This window comes from Rhyacophila brunnea, unplaced genomic scaffold, assembly GCF_057557595.1.
Source record: "Rhyacophila brunnea isolate RB1 unplaced genomic scaffold, BYU_Rbru_1.0 scaffold_2, whole genome shotgun sequence".
Classification (NCBI taxonomy): domain Eukaryota; kingdom Metazoa; phylum Arthropoda; class Insecta; order Trichoptera; family Rhyacophilidae; genus Rhyacophila; species Rhyacophila brunnea.
Window position 1 is genome coordinate 47,725,170 of NW_028232859.1, and position 21,797 is coordinate 47,746,966.

The following is a 21,797-nucleotide window of genomic DNA, read 5'->3' on the forward strand; positions in this document are numbered from 1 at the left end:
AAAATAATTAAAGAATCTACTTCATATTGAAAGGCGAGTGATGATCAATCTCCACTGATGTTTATGATATCAAGTATCTAGTTAAGTCATGGCTCAAGGGGGGCTGACAGGCCTCTAGCCTGGGGGCCTGGGCTTACGGAGAGCCCGGCGTGAGAGATCGATCAGCCAAGTGAGATAAACACACATCACAAACATGCACTAATAGTAAAAAAATGTCGCCCGAGGCGCTGTTTCACTTCAAACATACTAACTTTTAATAATACGTGATTTTGCCATACATACAATTTTTGATTATTGTCGATATTTGAAATGTCCATAATTGTGCATATCAACATAAAAGTAGGTGTATTAAAAATACAAAAAATCGCTAAAAATACCCTTAATTTTACCTCGAATACCATTTGGAATATACAACTATAAATCGTCACATTGCCTTTAACTTTAGCGATAAGTAGGGGGCCCGCCAAAGATCCTAGCCTGAGGGCCCACTTCGGGATGTGGGGGGCATGATCTAGGTACAGACAGAGGACCATCTTTGCTCACACTGTGTGCAAGAAAAAGATGGAGTATATTGTTTTTAACTGACTGGCTGACAAGTCTTGCCAGTTTAGCGATATAATAAATAACCTACAAAATAAACTAGATGTTCCGTTAAAATTTCCGACAAAGTTCGGGAAACCCTGCACTAGACTGACTAGATTAATGTGCGTTGAGATAACTCTGCGTAAAATAACAGTCATTACAAAGTATGCACCGGTGTAAGTAGGCTTTATCGTTCGTAGCGTGGGTCATTTCATACAATGAAGTTCTGAGGTCATGGATAAGTTGGTTCAAAATACCTAGCAAAAACTTTGGATTATCTTAAGTCTTTATTTGCTTGTATTAGTAGAAGATTTAATATATTAGATTAAATGAAATACTTACAGACAGATAGATTCGTTAGTATTTTTTTACCTTTGAAATATTTTTTAGGTAATTAAAATTTATCTGTCTTAGAAAGTAGGCTTTAAATAATCGCCTAGTAAGTGTTATATTATATTATACGCCACTGTTTTATAATATAAATTTTCTTCTGTATGTAACATATCAGCACCCCCCTAAAATTAGAGATGACTTTAAAAAAAACGTATAATATGGCCTGCAATATGTGAAACAAATCCTTGACTCTTCTAAATCCCATTAGTGGGTCTATTCTATACTTATCGACCGCTAAAGTGATAAAGTGATAATTATTATCAAACTTAGGGTAGGTTTATATTGTCAAAGTATTAGCACTTATTGTAACAATTACAATAAGTGCTATATTTTAACAGCACCTCTCTTGGCTGTGATACAATTTAGAGCGAGATAGACAGTTTTGAACGTTTAGATGGCTAACTTATTGTAAATATAATAATTATAATACCCCAATACAAATATGTAATAAATACTATCACTTTAGCGGTCGATAGTCGTATAGAATAGATCCGCAGGTTTTTGTTATTTTTCAGCAAGAATGTGTGTCATAGTAATTTCCTGGGAACGATTAAGCGAAGTAGTTTCCCTAGTCGGCCTAGTCTGTCTTCTCTGGTAGATTTTCTGTAAAGCTTACCTTCACCTAGCTGCTGAACGAAATTTACTAAGGTATTGCAAGGTTTTATCACATTGTTATGAAAGGCCACCCTTAAACCAATAAAACTTTAAACCAAAAATAGTGTTATTTTCCCCATGTCTTATTTGTGTTCCCTGTTAGACCTTTATCTTATTGTAATAGAATTTGTTTTTTTCAAGACAGTTCCTACCCAAGGCAATAAATTCATTCGCCTGAAAGTGTTATATAGTAAGGGTTGGTTCAGGATTGTAGAGAAGGGTGACGTTGAAAAACACATGTATAAAGCTTGCAACCTTATAGATAAAATATAACCTCATATGAACTTTGGATAGGGAAGTTCATAAAGTGCGAAAGAATGTACTGCTTATCTCATTCGTACAGCCATGTCTCTAAATATTAACTGAGACACTATATATATATATCTATGAGTGTATTGTGGAATATATCGTATGCTATATACATAGTATATTATGTTACAGGAAGAGAAACATATTTCTTTTCTGGCATTCTTATTTCTATGACAGAAATCTAAATAAACCAGCGTCCTAGTTTAAAAATGATATACCTACAGAAAATATGTATAAATAGTTATATTAAAAATTTATATTAATAATATTATGCTCACGTTTTTAATAATATCACAACAATAAAAAAACTCTTTCTAATATTGAACATACATAATTTTGAAAAACACTTTCTGAGAGAGTATATTATAACCAATAGATAAAATCTTTTTTGAAAAAGGTAAGCCACCCCGACGGGGAATCGAACCCTGTATCTCCCGGGTTTACGCCCCATCCGTCGCATTTACCAATATGCTACGCAGTGACATACTAATTGCGACAAATTTTAACTATTGGTCAATTTTAATACCTACTCATCAGCGCTCTTTCGAATCAAGCTACTTTGGCAATCGATTTTTGTTTCTTAAATCAAAGTAGATACCTATTACTTCGATTACTAACCGACGTCGTGGATTTCTCCAATATTTTTTTATGATGTAACTTACTTGAACTTGCTAATAATTTATAATTTACTATATCTGAAGTGATTTTATCTGTTTAGGAGAATATTATTTTATTGATTTTTAATTATTGCAGCTATTTATGGTTTCAAATAAATGATAAAAATTATTTATTGGATTTTTACAAATAATACGATTTAAATATAATGAAAAAAATGTTCAAAAATAAACCAAGGTTTACTTTCATATTGAATCTAACGGTAGATACAGATCTATATTCACTATCCTGAACTCTATCCACTTGAGCACACTCAGTTTCCCTGCGGCCCTTTTGACGTTATCTTTCTATCTCAAAAAAATTGATCAAAATTAACAAGTAACATTAGATAAATACATCATTGCTACAAAATAATGATAATGAATAAACCTCAACAATGCAACTAAAAATTAATGATAATTTTGAACAATCATCACTATCAAATGAATACATATTTAGATAATTATATTTTGTACTTAATGTGAATTCTTTTAAAAATTATCAAATGCGTGTAAATAATTTCCTAGTTGATATTAATAAATGGTTTTAATATAGCTTAATCTCCATTGTAAAAAAATGTTTCAAAATAATCGTACAAGTTGATTTCATTCATTTAACTCCATCAAAAATATTTCATTCACCCATATAAATTATTATAATATACCTACTCGATAAAAGAAAAGTTTCACAAAGATTATATGACTTCAGATTAAACGTTCAATTGACTTTATCAATGGGTTCACGTTTACTTCGAGTAGTATCAGATCCAAATAATAATAAATTATTTTTCTAGAAGCTTTAGAAATGTATATTCTATTTTCAGCGTCCTATTCCAACAAGTTTTCTTTGAAATCTTTTTAATATATCTTCAAACTAAATTGTTCTTTTATTTTATCAATCTGGAACATGTTTTTATATATATAAATACTTATATGTCTTGTATATTTACATATTAATAATTTTTAATGGTTCATGTCACTAATAAATAAATATTATTTATAATTATCTTAGGTTCTACCTATATTAAATACAGATTATTTTTTAGGATAGAAATTATTTTTTATTATTGAAAACAAACAGTTACACACTACATTACATTAAAAATTATATAGAAAACTAATAAATTATACAGAGAAACAACATTAATAATAATAAAAGAGTAAAACAAAATAAACGACCAAAAATGTAAAAAAAAATTCCGACCATGTCCGATCCTAATAGGATCATATGGGCATCCACAGAGTAGAGGTTTGTATTAACAGATTTTGTTTTTTACGAGAAATGGATGTCAGCCACTTGCTCAACCTATTAAGTCCATACCCTGACTCACACACAAATTTAAAAACAATATGTGTACTTTCCAGACCCAGGATTTGAACCTGGGACCCACGGCGTGATAGTCCAACGCTTAAGCCGCGTGGTCAACGTGGGTGTAATGTAAAATTAAATGACATAATTACCCACATATATGTATAAACCAACAAAACAATTATTATAAAACCACTAATATACCTAGATACCTCAATAGTACCTACCTAGAACAGCGAATGCATTACCTCTTTGGATGTGAACGGTATTCACCTGTTTTAACAGTCAAGCGACGACCAATCTCAGCCACCGTCTTCAAAGCAAACGGTCTCCATGGTCGAAGTATCTCAAAACCCAATGGGCAGATATAATTAGGCGATATGGTCATATTTTTGGCTCTATGTATTTGTTTGAACATGACGATTGAACCAATTTATTCGGGTGGGATGCCGCGTGTGTATCCACCACGATGGCATCCCAAACCATACATCTAGCTTCCGTCCATAGAATCATCGTGATACAATCAGGTCGCTTAGCATCTTGTCGACATACACCAAAAACCTCCTACCTTCACGGAACTTCCGACGAAATCAAAGATCGAGAGATCATATTATTATCATTGATGGCAGAATGACGACTATGTCTCCCGACATTCTTCTGACAGCTCAATCCATGTCGCTAGCATCATTATTCAGAAGGGTGCCGAGATATAATATAGAATATAGATTAACATTTTCGTTTTATATATGAGGAGAGTAAATCTTGTCAAAAACTCTTCTATGTAAATAAACAAAATTCAATTCTAATTACTTAAATTTTAAACATACATAATTTTGAAAAACACTTCTGAGAAAATATATTATAACCAATAGAAAAAATCTTTTTGAAAAAAGGAAGACACCCGGCAGGAATCAAACCTGCATCTCTTGAGTTTACGCCCTGTGCGCATTGTCCACTATGCTACAAGGTGACATACTAATTACGACGGACTTTAACTATTGACCTTTAATACCTGCTCATTAGCGCTCTTATCTAAATCAAAGTAGGTACCTACTACTTTAATTATTAACCGACGTCACGGATTTCTCCAATATGTTATTTTGTAACTTACTCGAACTTGCTAATAATTTTTAATTAACGATTTTTTTTATTCAACGAATAATTGTCAAGATTTAAGAATGTGCCATTCTAATTATTAAACATACATAATTTTGAAAAACAATTTTGAGATAATATATTATAACCTTTAATATTAACTTTATAACATTTAAATTTTAGTCAACTGCTATAGATTAAACATGTGAAAATGACCTAAGTAATTATATTAGAATGAAAGATTGGGTTGGCCACAGTTTTCAAATAACCACGTACTTACATATTTATGCGTGAAACAACACATTAAAAAAAATATGTAACTCCTTTTTTTGAAAAGATATTATAACCATTTTATTACCAATATTGGAATATATTCTATGAATATCTTGTATAAAATAACGTTATTATTTTAATTACAAACTATCGAATTTAAATGTTTTGGGTCCAAGTGTAACCTTTTGTGCACTAAAAATACTAATAATAAATATTAATATATTTTTCTTATAATTTTTACAATAGGTAAGTATGTTTCTTTAGCTTTTACAAGTTATATAGTTTCAATAAAGGACGCTGTTTCTTAAATATTGTGTAAGTATGTATATTCAGTATTGAATAAAAAATTAAAATAAATAGGTATTACAGTAAAAACTATTTTAGTCTTAAACAATAGATTACAAATTTGATTTGTCCTCTTTTAAATACAAAAACGTAAAGAAACATCAATATTTTTTCATTTAATATACCTCCTACGTACTTAATTTTAAATCTTTTGAAAATGAAACATAGTTTATTGTTGAAAACATTTATGTAGACTTTACAGTTAATAGCATACTATTTAGGTCAATTTGCTTACTTGTCTTGTTCATTCAATCCAAAGGAAATCATATTAGTTAAATCTTTGGCAATTGAATGAATAATAATATATACCTACGCATTTTCTTTTTTCGTACCTAATGAAGTCCTATTTTAAGATTCCAGAAATAATTAAAAGTCTCGTGATAATAGTTAATTGGAAATCGATAAAGTGGTTTACGGTGTTAGTTGGAAAATCCAATATTGAAATTCGAATTGATAACCGAAAATATCAATTGTTGAAATTTTCGATTTTTCTTTTCAATTGCGTAACTACATTAGATATATTCTTTGGCATATTTTATTGAAAGGCCAATGATTTATTTGGCACATAGCGTCATGGAGCACCGTCAAATATTTAATCTCGCTTCCTTGACAGTCTGTCATACAATGTCAACGAAAAAACATTTCAGCAAATAATGTTTGCCGCGGAAAGGTTTTGGTTTGCAGGCGCCCAGAACGGAAATTGCAAATCACACCCACTTCGCTATTCCGGCATTATGAATAAATTATACTTGCTCAGTAATCATCAACATAAATATTTGTTATTCATTATAAAAAAACCGCTCGCTGTTTGCTAAATTCTTTTATCAAAAAAATAATAAGCGAATGTTGTTTTAATTTAGAGAGTGCTGATTGATAATATGACTATTTATTATTCACACTGCCCGCGAAATGAAAACTTAATCATAATTATTTAAATTAAGATTCTAGATTATTATTTATTGCTTTGTAAAATAGTCAGTATTTGAGATTTTTTTGGAAAGAGATACTTAATACAAATTTCGAATGAAATATTTATTTAAAAAAAACATACTGAGTATATTTATAAAAAATAATTAATTTATGACATTTAGAATGATAAGAACAGGTAAATGAAGTTAGTAAAAAAACAAGCTATAGAATGGTTTTTTATTTATTAATAAAATAAAAACACTTTGGCCCACATTGGTCGCCAGTTATAGTATTTATAAAATAGAAACACTTCCGGTTTTAGTATTTATTCACAGAGATTAATCAACAATAACAGAGAATACTTCGCACGGTACACGAAAACAGATTAACAAGATAAGATTACTCGCTCGACCAAATAACCAGATGAACTTGCCAAAGGATTAGTTCAGTTTAGGTAGGTATCACATTTGATAACTAGAAACCACACTTATCACTAGAAACGAATATCGACAGTATAAGGTGCTTTCATCTCAAAGGTTAGAGATAATCAGACTGAAGCTGACTGGCTGTAATATTGTGAGAAATCTGCAAGAGATTTCAATTATGGAGTCAATAGAGATAAAACCTAATCCGTCTACACTCTACACTGTGCTTGCGGCGTCTAGTCAATGGGCAGCACCATATATGGGTCTCTTTTTGAAATAACGTCTCTATATAGAGTTAAATCCTAACCTGTTTACATAGCGCTTGCGGTGTCCAGCGAATAGGCAGCGCCATCTATGGGTCTCTTTTAAAGCCAAAATATGATTTTATATAAAATAAACAATAAAGTAGAATTTTAAAGACAAAATACATATTGCCTAACTAAAAATGTTTACATCTCTAGGGAGTGCATTGACCAGGTCCATAGCCCACACTATTGGTGTCTGATAAGCCTGACTCGGGGACAGTTTTCATTCAAAATAGGTGATGGTATGTTAGTAATTGTCAGGTGCATATAAATTCAAATTTTACAGAATAATACAATTGGAAACTAAACAACGTGAGAGCAGTAAAACATGCTTTAAGGCTATACCTCAGTTGAGGCATGGTCTAAAAAGATCGTGGCTAGGTGATGCGTGGATTACGGTTCGCGGGTGCAAATGATGCATGCCGACCAAAATATAATTTGTCATATAAATCCAACATGCGTCCATTTAATGTTTTGTTTATTGTTCTATTAGTAACAATAATAATATATTCATTGACATGTTTTCTTTTTCAAGTAAATGGGTAACGTTTTTAGTCATCTTTAGACGATTTAAGAATTAATACCCCCGTCGCCATCACGAAACAAATTGACGTATTCACACCTCGACGTTCGTTCTCCGAATGCCAGCGAGTCCAAAATTTCGTCGCGCCTATAGTTGAAAATTATTTGCCGTTTCACTGATGTCTTAAGAGCAGAAGTGACCTACAAGTTTCAAGAGAGTGAAAGGCTAGCATGCCTTGAAGAAAAGGATTCGAAAAATAATCGTTTAATAAATAATTATCAATAAGAAAATAGAATTTTATTTTGAATAATGTGGTTATTCTGGCAATATATTATTTTATCTGAGATTTTTGTTATTATTGATATTTTGAATGGTTATTGAAATTATTGGTCATATATACTTCAAAAATATGACGCATGTCTTACTTACTACGGAAAAAATGCAGGAAAATTTATGCGTCTCTGTTAAGCTAATTATTTTGTAGATCAGACCGAATGTCGGTCAGAATAACCACGCTGTATTTAAGACGTTCACAACATGTTGTGAGGAGAAAAAATAAACAATAATATGTAACTGTATTAACAATATTTATAAAACAAAATAATAACTGAATTAGAAGATTAAATATAATAAAATAGTAATATTAAATAAATTATAAGGGAAATTGAGTTTTAATATTTTTAATGTAGGTACTTAGGTATATCCCGAAATGTCCACAACTTTTCTTGACGATTTTTTTTTTCATTTTTTTTTCAGGTGTATATCTGGTATGGAGAAACGCCTCAGAAGGGATGAGGGTCTATGTGGATTTCACTTTCACCCTCCTAAATCGAGAGCACTTCAGCGTTAACGAAGGATTTTCGGGGAAACAGGTAGGCGAAAACTTCTAAAATATTGTATTCCCGATTTAGATGGTAAAAGACGTGATGTCATATTTTATTTATAAATAGGAATATTATAAATTTATTTTAATGAATTCTATGAACTAGAAATTTCTTATTAAAATGAATGTTGTATTAGTTGTGTTGTTAATAATTTTCATATATTATGGTATGTATTAATTGATATACCTAGCAATAAACGCACATAATTTTGTGCGCGAAAAGAAAACCGAGATAAGATATAAATAAAAAAAAACCTTCTTCTTCTTATTGTGCTACCCGGAAGAGTTCGGTGGGGCTGCACTCGTACCAATCACGGAGGTTCTTAAGCCACGAAATGCGGCGCCGTCCTCTGCTACGCTTCCCATTGATCTTTCCTTGAATGACAAGTTGGGGAATGTTGTATTTTTGTCCTCTCATAATGTGGCCGAGGTACTGTAGTTTCCTGGTTTTGATACTACGTAGAACTTCTCGGTCCTTCCCCGTTCGATTGAGAACTTCAACATTTGTCACCCGGTCAGTCCAAAAAATTTTGAGGATGCGTCTATCCAGCCATATCTCAAAAGCTTCAAGTCTCCGTGACATCTCTTGGTTAAAAAACATAAGTAATGATAAAATATATGAGTGAAATGGATGCCGCTGAATTATAAGTAAAATTTACACAGAGGTCTTCATATAAAGTTGACTTAAAACTAAATCTTTATTTCGTTATCCCTTTTCCCTTCTCGTTCAGAATTATAATAAAGGTTTTCCAATAAACTTAATCGAATAATGTAAACTTGAATTAAATTTAGGCAGTTATAAATACGCAAGTCTTGAAAATAACCTCCAGTAAACGTTAACTATGTACTATTTTATAAATCAAATAATAATATATAGAGTATGGAATGTGGGTAATGAAAATAATGTGATTTGATAATATCTAAATCGGTAGACTTTAATATTACCTTAACGCTTTCGCTGCTGAAGAGATAATGAGATTTTAATTGCCCCCTTTAAAATGCACGTTAATTACATCGATCGGCCGCCTGGTCATTACGCAGCGTGTGCGTCTTCCGCGTCCAAAGTATTAATATACCAACATAATGATATTCATAAAATGTTTGTTTATATTCCAAGAATTATTAATCATAATATGCGAGCTAGGCATAGTATAAATAATTTGAATTCTTCCTCGATACATTTCCCGCCCATAACATTAATAAACTACAGAGATATTATTTTACGGAGTTAAGAAAATTTTGTTTCTTCTTCTTCTTCTAAAATTCTTCTAAAACTCATGATTAAATATCGTGATAGGGATGATATTTTGTGCTTCGGGCAGCACTCTTCTTAACAGGTAAGATCTATTCTTCTTGGCATTCAACGAAATGTAGAGCCTGTTGGAGTTTTTTCTCGTTCATTCCAATATTTAATTTCATTAAATACCTTCCACTAGATTCATCAGGTTATCATCGTCTTTAAAGGCTATAGCTATACCGCTATATGACCAAAAAAAACTTAAGAATCTTTATCAGGAAAATCGAGGAGAGTCAAGCTCATTGATGATTATCAGTTTGATAATTAAGTTAACTTTGATAAAATAACAAAATTTTCAACAATCACTTTCCGCACCCCATTTCTCTTTTCTAACCCGAGTCGATTCTCAGACAGATCACAATTTACATTTTTGTGATTTTGTCAAAGCTTGAGTGTTTGTGATGGTTTCGCTTCTATTACTAAATACCCTACTGTTTCACTACACTATTATCATTGGGCTTCATGGCCCGTTGTAGTGTTAAAAAGAATAAATATACATAAATATGTTATTAATCTATCAGAGATGCTGGATTTAAGATAAACATATTCGCAAACCACATACAATAATGAGTCTTTCAGTACCAGACGGGATTGACGCAAAGTAGTGTCTTAATATTTTATTTTTCGACCATGTCCGATCCTAATTGGATCATTTGAGCCTCTACAGGGTAGAGGTTTGTATTAACAGATTTTGTTTTTTATGAGAAATGGGTGTCAGCCACTTGCTCAACCTATTAGGTCCATACCCTGACACACACAAATTGAAAAACAATATGTGTACTTGCCAGACCCAGTATTCGAACCTGAGACGGCCACGGCGTGATAGTCCAACGCTTAAGCCGCGCAGCCACCGTGGGTGTCAATATGATATAATATTATGTTTATCACATTCTTTTTCAATTCAGAAAATTCTTGTTTAGAAAAACAATATTTTTGAATATATTATGTATATATTTTATTTTTTTATTTTATTTTATTTATTAAGGAAACAAACAGTTACATATTGATTACAAAAATTTAAAATATAATAATGAAAAGTTATTGCAACCAGCAAAGTTTCCATATATACATTATAATATAGTTAATCCTAACAAGATAGAGATTGAGAATAACATAAATATAAAGAAATGACATAAAAAAATTACATGAGAAAAATGAGGAAGAATATATATATATTATATATATTATACCACTCATAATATGGAATTACATAAAAAAATATGCATGCAAGATAAAAATGTATATTTTTTTTATCTACCGGTTGGACTTTTGGAGACCGCAATCTAGGCGGTGAGATTTACCAATACAATTACTATAAATACGTTAACTTTTTTACAACAATACATGTGAGACATTTTCTACTTCCAATTTCGTCAATATTAAAGACGTTATTTTGTAAATTTAAATTAATGTATCACGAAATACTAACCTTGTCTAGAAAGACGACGTCAAAGTTCAAAAATGTTACAAATTTAACAAAAAGCTGGGGCATGTTACTTTAAACTACAGAATCGCAAAATATTACCAAAACTAGTTGTGTTTTGACTTTATTTTGATTATATTTCTTGAAAAAACATTTACCTACAATATTTTATTTAATATCGTAAAGATTTTTATTTTATAAAAGCTTGTATCTTATTTTCTGACTAGCATTCTTTTTTTCACTTCATATAATAAGAATATGATTACTCGTAGCAGAAGAATGTTGCTATATCTTAAAATCCATTATTTTCGCAAGCGTTTTCGTGATTGGCTAGATACGTGTCATAACATACTCGAAGAGGATTTATACTGTGAAAACTCATCTTGTTTACTATAGGATTTATGTGCCGATTGCCGATACGTAGCTTCGCATAATAAAAAGAAGTAGACACACAACTTGCTACATTATCTAGTATAAAGGTCACGCGCCCATGCAGTATTTTTTTCACGGTGATTTTATGTGATTTGGTATTGGTTTTTTTTTCAATATTGTATCTGGTTAGATTAAATTATTATTTACCCATATTATGCTCGACAGAATATCACAGTAACTTGTACTTATAAAATCTACTGAAGATTCTACAGTATAAGTTGTCCGATGAGTGTGAAAGATGCTGATATTTGATTTATAATTTTATTAATATCGATATTGAACCCCGACCATGTGCGATCTTAATAGGATCATATGGGCCTCCATAGAGTAGAGGTTTGTATTAACAGATTTTGTTTTTACGAGAAATGGATGTCAGCCACTTGCTCAACCTATTAGGTCCATACCCTGACTCACACACAAATTGAAAAACAATATGTGTACTTGCCAGACCCAGGATTCGAACCTGGGACCCACGGCGTTATAATCCAACGCTTAAGCCGCGCGGCCACCGTGGGTGTTCGATATTGAACTGATATAATTGATATCGATATTGAACAGTAACAAGTAAAAAAATTGACATTTTGCGATATTGGTATCAACATATTCATAAAAATGAACTCTTGTCAGTTTTGTACAGAAACAATTCGAATAAAACAATTTAGATACCTTTAGAGCCAAAAAACCCATATGATATTTTACAAACATTCAAATAAAACCAGTTTTGTACAGATCCATTTCGAATTGTTTCCATTTAAACCTGGCGAGTCACCATACGTTTCAATTTCGAATAGATACATTCTGACATATTTCCTTTTAAAACTTCTCCTTTCAAATCTTGCGCATTGTAAAATATTCAAATATTAAAACATGATTATCTCAAAACTACGATTTTTGAGTTGTTACTGTTCAATACTGGGCTATTGATATTATATTTATATTCTATGGTGTATTACATAATATATTATGAGCATTTCAAACTTAACAGGTGAATAATTAAAAATAATATTTTGATTAATTCATCATTATCATCAGCCAGGGCCGATACACTGCATGATCAAGGCCTACCCTAGCTTTTTCACTTATCTCAGTCTTTGCTGACACGTAAATTCAACAAACATTATAAATTCGCTTATCCAGCGGGAGGGCGTCCTTGTGGTTGTCTATTCCATTTCAACAGAAATGACCAATATCGCATACTTTTATCTTTTTCCTTATCCATTGATTTATTTTGTGTTTTTTCCGCGATATGCCCAATATGAACATTGTCATGCCTACTTAAGCACTAATAGAAGATATTCGTTGACCACTTAAGGCTTAAGACAATATGAGAGGTCACTTTTGAAGATGCAGCTCACATGCTCACATCCAACTGACTTTCTCTTAGGTATGCTTACATACTGTAGTTTAAGTGCTAGAAGATATCAATATTTGGCCACGTATTTTTTCGACTTATACGTGGTGTGAATGAGAACTCTGCCATTTTTGGTAGTATTGACTTGTGTATCCCTGATAACTATCTTAGAAATCGGGAGCATCAGTTGTTTGTTCTCCCGAGGAGCAGAACTAACCTGCCATTGGTGATGCCAATTGGGAGGGCAATAACTCTGTTTAACCAAATCTCTTCGGATGTTGATATATTCCATCTACATGAGGATGAGTATAGGTGGACGTTATTTTATAAATTCTTAAAATAGGGTCTGCTTAACTCATCTGGTGTACTTCAAGGTACCTATATATTTTTTTGTATTTACATATTTATAATGTAGAATAACTTAATACTGATCTATCTCTTTTGTTATGTACCTAATATTGTTTTAATAATATTTCGTTGTTTTTTAATGTCATGTTGTGAACGTCTTAAACTTATAATTTGTAATGTCCACAATATGTAAAATAAATGAATTGAATGCTCAAATATGCTTTATGTCAGTTTTATTCTGCGAGCAATCTCGTCATACTTGATATTTTTTTATTGTCTATTAATGATATATTTTCCAATACCCTACAAAAAATAGTTATTTGAAATTTAATAACGGAATATTTTTTGCTAACGCACTTTTGTTACTTTGAAGATGACATTCTAAACAGTCTAAGTCCATATAACACATTTTGACCAAACGCCCTATTGACATATCGCTGAAGTAGCTAACCAAAAGTAACGATATTCTTAAGATATCTGGCTTTAGTAGATATTTTTTGTTTTTCTAATAGGTACCTAAACTAAAACTGCTGAAGTTTTCAGATAAGTTTTCCATCAAAAGATACAGTCTTGTTACTTTAGTTTTCTCGCAAAAAATATAAGATACGATAAGTGCCTAAGAAAAGTTCGCATTTAGAAAAAAAAACTTACGCACACACTCTGATCAAGATTTTCTTTGTTAATTTTATTTTTAGATCAAGTTTCAAACTGATAATGGAAAAATTGTCTTATATATTCCAATATAAAACACTTAAGAATATACTTTTAAAACATTATAAGCAGGATGTTGAAAAAAAATGATTTAATTTTTATACGCACTAGTCAAAGTAATATGTGTCAAATTAATAAAATAATATATTAAAAATGCAAAATAAATGTCAAAATTACGGTAGTCTTATTACTCTTAGATTAAAACCATTTAACGTCTCTTGCCATACGATCCCTGTAAAAATAAATGTAGATGACTCTTGTAGAATTGCGAAAACTTGATATAGGATCACTAATGACGATGGATTCCGTAGGGTTCAGCTATAAGACCTCGTAGTATTGTTATCAGGTTAACCAAAATGATCAATTATTACAGAAAATAAGTATACAATAGTGAAAATGTGTAATGGTTCCAATTACAGATGTATACAAGAAGCATAATAGATCAAATATTAAATACAGTTACGAAGAATATATTGAAGAGTTATTGAAAATGGTTAAAAAAGAAAAACATATTTACATAAAAATAGAAACAATACAGAAATACATAAAAAAAGTATATAAGAAGACAGGCAATATAAGAAAAGAAAAATACAATCAAAAACGCAGTCGTCCAGATATAAAATTAATCGTAACATTGGAGGAACTTCATTTGAAACAAGCAAGTAACCAAGTAACAAGTAGTAACCTAGATTACTGTAATATAATACTATATTACGTTAAGTATAAAAGTGAAAATATATTATGAGAACGAATATATATAATTGTGGGCAATCATATTAATTACTTTAAAGATGAGAATAAAGTCAAAAATAGTACGCCGAGTTTCTAAGGATTAAATTTTCAAATGTTACCATTTGAGAAGATTAATTCGAAGGCTTAATGTTAAACACTATCTACAAAAGTGCAACTTTACAGGAGAGCCAAAAATCGTTTTTTTTAAAATTCTTGTAATTCAACAAGGGAAATGTTTATTTAAAACCTAATGTTCATATTTTATAATTTATTGTGTATTGTACATTTATCTTGCTTATGACTATGTTAAAATTAATAGGAATAGTTTAAAAAAAAAATGAAGACAAGGGTAACTTATGTAGTTAACGTTAAACTTTACAGACGATTTAAGAAGAAATTAGAAAAGATTGACATAGCGTTGTTTTTTGTAGATAACGTTGTTTGACTTTAAGCACTCGAATTACGTAAGTCAATATGAAAGTAATTAATAAAATTGTTGAAAGATAGATAGATGATTTTATAAAATGTTTTTGCACTCATTCTAACCTATTGACATGAATTTTATTGTGTTGTTGTGGTCTTAACTACGTAATCTTCATTTCAAAGATATTATGGAAAATGTTTTATGTTAAGATTTTATTTTTGGTACAAATAATTTTCGAACAAATTTATCTTATCGGTATGTTTCAGCGGTTGTTTAAAATGATGTATTTTATTATTTTGTTTTTAGGGTTGCGTACTTTAATTGGTATACTTACCTTATTTTTTACTGAATTTAAAAAACATCTGTATTTAAAAACCTCAAACAGACAAAAAATTTGTTCATTTAAATGTTTTTTTGACAAAAACTTTCAGTATTTTAAATCAAAACCTGTCGTATAGAATGCTTTACAAATTGTGTTTCTGATTAGTACAAAATACACAGTTGGTTTCATTTTTAGCACGCTTGTAAAAACCTTTCTCTATTGTGTAGTGCGTATGTTTACTTTCTTGTAGCGGTAGTATTTTTTGAGTTACCTTGGAAAAGGAAAACAAGAAAGAACTCACTTGTAAGGCTTCGCATCTTTTTTCGGCCGGCAAGAAATGAAAAAAGCAATAAAACCAGTCATACGTGCCAAATGTTGTAAACCTAACATAACGTGAAGTTTTCTTCTATAGCGAACGTTTTTTGGTCATATTTTATATTATTCAAATAAACCCAGTCATTTCTATGAATAAAATTTAATAATTTAAAATATTAAATAATGAACCCACAAAATGTATTTTTTAGTATTCCGACAGTTGATGGGCAATCAACTCGCTGAATCTAAATGAGTTTCCCGTGAGAGTTATCGTACTATAAAGTGATAGCCGTATAGCATTTGAATAAAAAATGACGCGTTTTTTGTGGAGTATTTAAAAAATGTTCCAATTTTATTAATTTTATCAAATATCTGATACTTAATACTCCTGTCATTATTACAATATTATCAAAATATCGGAAAGATACGACTTGATACTTATAAGTAGGGATTCCAATCCCGGGATCGCGAGCTATTTTCGATACCTATGAATCTCGGGATTGATAAACATAATCCCGTAATTTCGGGATTGATTTTTTATCCATTTTTATGGAAAATAAAATAAAAGCGAAAATAAAACTACATTAGAAATAAACTGAGTTTGAATGAAGTTTGATTTATACCCATGTGTAGGTTGCCGATTCATTTTATTTTTTCACATGAATTATTAAAAATGAGGAAGATTGGAAAAAACAATGCTTCGCACAAAGTAATTATACCATGATATCATACGTTTTACGGCAGTTTCATATTTGGCTGACTAATTATTAGATTTATGAAGCGGAAAAGCCATAAGTACGCCATGATTATTTGCTTTACTATTTTAAATCTCGCTAATCCATTCATTAAGTCTTTACTATCAGGAACAGCAATCTCATATTAAATTCACATTATTATTTATATTAAAATATTATTTACTCCATTAAACTTGTGTATTTACAAGATCGAACGTATACAATATTAACAATAAATGTCTTAAATAGTATAAATATTATACTAGATTTATTTTTGACCGATTTCATCAATGTTATTTGTAAATATAAATATTTTATATTAACAATGGACAAAAATTGCCAATCCCGGGACCAGTCCCGGGATCCCTGGATTGTCAAATTGTAATCCCGAAATCCCGGGATCAGAATTTTGGCTCGGGATTGGATTCCCTACTTATAAGTGCTTACTTGCTAACCTACTTTTAATCATTCAAAATTTTGATTACATAAAGTCTCTTTTTATTGTATTCCGGTAGTTTTTATTACGTATTTTATTTAGTCATGAATTAGATCTCAATGATAAAATAATTACAAGATAAAAAGAACTTTTTATATACGTTTTGAAATTTTCTGTTAAATTATTATGCTCAATATGCTAAAAAAACAAATATAGAATACTGAAATGTCATTTTGACATTTCGTTTTGATTTCCATAGTAACGCACGTATATATTAATATTTTAGTGGCTAGGGCCACTTAGTAACCAATAATAGTCTTTTACTTTGTACGGATTTTTCTGAAATAACTTTCCAAACAAAACAGAATTAACTGAAAATGAATTCAATTCTGCTTAAAGATGGCTAAAAGTATTAAAAGAATGCATTGGCATCGTGTTCTAATATATTTTACAAGTTTCAAATGTCTAGCTAGTCGGGAAGTTAGTTAAAATCGATTGCAAGATTTGTACTAGACAAACAACCACCGGACAAACAAGAATACTAGGTAATAAAAACGTTGTAATAAGCATCGGTTTCCAATGCAACATCTCACAGTGAACTGTGATGCTGCATATTATGTAGATTTTTTTAGATACGGGAGAATGTAACAAAATTTCATGCACATGACTACACTTAATAGTCGTAAAAAAAATTGTATTGAAAAAAATAAACATAATAATTAAATAAAACAGCTACCTGTTACAATGTCGTATTGCGTGAAGATATACGTTACGAAATTATGCTATTATCTAATTGACCTGTGTTCCGCACAAACGTTACAAATTGTAAATTGAAATCCATGAGAGGTAAAACAGTCTGAAAAATAAAATCGATGTGCAAATGTTTTATTTTGACATGAATTTGATCTCAATGCAACACGGTCTTGTGTTTCTTGCGGTACAACAGCTCAAGGTGAACTGTTATACGGCAAACTAAATACGTACAATTTACATTATATTAACCAGTTGGCATTAATGTCTGGATTCAACCAATTTGGAGTCGCATGGAGGTCAAGGCTGTATTATGTGAGGACCGAATGTTTGTTTAACGCGTGCGTGCTACCTGTATGGCTGTGAGACATGGCATCTTACTAAGCTTCAAGGGTATCGGCTTTTGAGCTTTGAGAATCGATGTCTCCGCCGAATCTTAGAGGTACATTGGTACGACCGCGTTACAAACACCCGAGTTCGTGACCGGACACAGCGGCCTTCGGTGATTGAGACGCTTTACGTGGCTGGCACTTGAGTTCAGGATGCCGCCAAAGAGTGCGACACTTCGTGCCCTTGTGGCATAGCCTCAAGGGTTCCGTCGAAGTCCTTCCCTCGCTCTGCAGCGGTGCTACAAAATCAAGATACATGCTGCAGGTCTGACATGGCGGGAGTGGCAAGAGTTGGCGATGAAATGGCGCGATCTTGTGATTGGCCTATGTCCCAATGCTTGGTCATGACAGGGTGAAAGAAGAAGAAGAAGATTTGGCGTTAGTTAAATAACGTTAAATAATATGCATATTATAGGATATTAACCACTGTTAAAAACATTATTATTTTATTATTGATATATATTATATATTATGAACATTTTATTATAATCGCATTCTTAATCAAACCGGTGTGGCAATTTCACCCATGAATATATATCGCTAAACGGTTCAGATATCTCTGTTATATTTCTTATTATACGGATTACCTACCCACTGCTAGATTTTAATGCTTTCTCGAGAGATAACTCGGTAAGGATTTTGTAGTCACCCGTCTAATCACTTTTCGCACACAATGCTTCCTCGTTTCAGTGTTTGACCGGGAATCGGCTTAGTGGACATACTACTATTTTATACTAGATCTAGACAACGAATGAAAGGATATTTCGTATATGAGTGGTTCACAAGCATAGTGAACCAAGTCCATTCTGGTTATTAGAACGTTTTTATTAGATCGTATTCTTGTTTGTCCGGTGCTTGTTTGTCTAGCAAAAATCTTTCAATCGATTTTTAACTAACTTTTGGAGACATGTAAAACTTTTAGAATATAATATCAGAACACGATGCCAATGCATTCTTTTAATATTTTTAGCCATCTTTAAGCAGAATTGAATTAATTTTCAGTTAATTCTGTTTTGTATGGAAAGTTATTTCAGAAAAATCCGTAAAAAGTAAAAGATTATTATTGGTAGCTAAGGAGGTGGTCCTAGCAACTAAATTATTAATATATACATGTGTTACTATGGAAATCAAAATGAAATGTCAAAATGACATTTCAGTATTCTATATTTGTTTGTTTGTTTATTTTTTATTTATTTCATATCAAGTACAAGTTTGAGCATATTGAGCATAATAATTCAACAGAAAATTTAAAATGTTGTATATAAAAAGTTCTTTTTATCTTGTAATTTTTTTAAGTAAGCTAGGTTCAAACATATTTTTTATTCTGTAAGGGTATGATTTCCCTTACGCAATAACTTAAATTTACTCTAAATAACACTTCAGAATTGCAATAACACCCTTACACAATATTTAGAAATACTCAAATATTTTGTTAGAACCTAGCTTACCCAAAAATAACCAGAATGGACTTGGTTCACTATGCTTGTGAGCCACTCATATATTATTAACATATTACGTTGTGATAGTAACGCAGTCAGTTACTTCAATAATCTTTTATTCGGAGATACTCACGGATTAATATCAATATATTGTTTGCTTTGAAATATGAACGGTGAAATAGAATTTTAAAGATCGTTGAAATTTAATTAAGTAATATTTTATTCAACGAATAATTCACTAGTTTTAAGAATGTAATATTCTAAGTATTAAACATACATAATTTTGAAAACACTTCTGAGAAAAATAAATGTATTATAACCAATAGAAAAAGTCTTTTTGAAAAAATTAAAAAGTAAGTATAAGATTCGAACCTGCATCTCTCAGGTGCCCCGCCGCACATAGACCACTATGCTGAAGCTGTCGACATTAACAGCGAATTACGACAAATTTTAATTATTGGCTCTTATGATACTCTCTGAAGCGCTTCTCAAATTGAGCTACGATTGGCTATCGACTTGTAATTGTAATTATTACATTATCTTTTATATTTCTAATATACTTTTCTACCCTAGTTAGCTCCCGTAAAGGCCGAAAGCAGTCTTGTGTTTAGAATAGATGCGCAGCTGTGTATTAAGACAATTAGTTTTAAATTATTATTGTATTAATTCTACATTTAAATTTAAATTTTCACTCTACCTTAAAATCTTTTAACTTTTTCTTCTTCTTCTTTCACCCTGTCACGTCCCAACATTGGGGCATAGGGCAAGCACAAGTTGGCGCCACTTCCCTCGGTCCAACGCCAACTCCTGCGCCTCCCGCCATGTCAGACCTGCAGCACGTAGGTCGCTTTTGTAGCATCGCTGCAGGGTGAGGGAGGGGCGGCCACGGCGACGGAACCCTTGAGGCTGTGCCACAAGGGTACGAAGTGCCGCACTCTTTGGCGGCATCCGGAATACATGTCCCAGCCACGTAAATCTTCTCTTCGTGATAACTTCAATCACCGAAGGCTGTTGTGTCTGCTCACAAACTCGGGTGTTTGTAACGCGGTCGTACCAATGTACCCCTAAGATTAGGGTACAATGTACCCCAATCTTTTAACTTACCAACTGATAAATTCTTATAAAAATATTCATGCCGTTATTGATAAAATTAATGAGCATTTATTATAAATAAATAATACGCATTCGATTATTTTATATATATTGAATGGTTATATCTTTTTTATAAAAATAAACACAAAAAGGAATTCGTTTTCGTTATATAAAAATAAGCAACAGACAGTTCCGAAAGCGTGACATGCACGTTTAACAGGAAAACATTTTTGCCGCTCTAAAAACATCGACGTCAATAATAAATACGGCGTCGAATAGATAGCTGCTTCAAGGACTCTCAATCCTTGTTCTTAATGGAAACGATCCTCTTCAGTTTCCCCTTTAAGGATCGCAGCTTCTTGGACCGAACAATCTCCACAATCCAGTTGTTGATATCTATTCAGATTTGCCAACCCCTCCACTTTAGATACTGTCACCCCCCAGATTTATCAAATAACCCTTAAGAGAGTCTAGTGGCAGTAGGAAACCTTTTTTTTATAACCCCACCATCAACTATTCAGTTCATGTCATATTTTTTCTGGTTACTAATGGCTCTCTTCACGTGATGTCTTTCATCCTGTAATTTACTTCGCCTTCTTAAATCCTTTCATATTTTATTTTTTATCTTGTTCTTGAAAAAAAATGGCAACGTTTACAGTTTTAATAGTAAATAATATATATATTATATTAGTTAGATATTCAGGGCCATTTTTTTTACAACGTTTTTATTAGCTCGTATTTTTGTTTTTCCGGTGGTTGTACAAATCTTGCAATCAATTTTTAACTAGCTTCCCGACTAGCTAGACATTTGAAACTTTTAGAATATATCAGAACACGATGCCAATGAATTCTTTTAATACTTTTGGCCATCTTTAAGCCGAATTGAATTCATTTTCAGTTAATTCTGTTTTGGATAGAAAGTTATTTCAGGAAAATCCATAAAA

At 31.4% G+C, this 21,797-nt stretch overlaps 1 protein-coding gene across 1 annotated transcript in view; it reads left to right on the forward strand.

Moving 5' to 3' along the window:
• LOC147072435 (uncharacterized) overlaps positions 1-21,797 on the forward strand; it is a 107,038-nt gene that overhangs the window by 8,365 nt on the left and 76,876 nt on the right. The window contains exon 2 of the mRNA XM_085947318.1: positions 8,532-8,647. Within this exon, the coding sequence (XP_085803444.1) occupies positions 8,532-8,647 (116 nt within the window). The remainder of the gene's footprint in view (positions 1-8,531; positions 8,648-21,797) is intronic.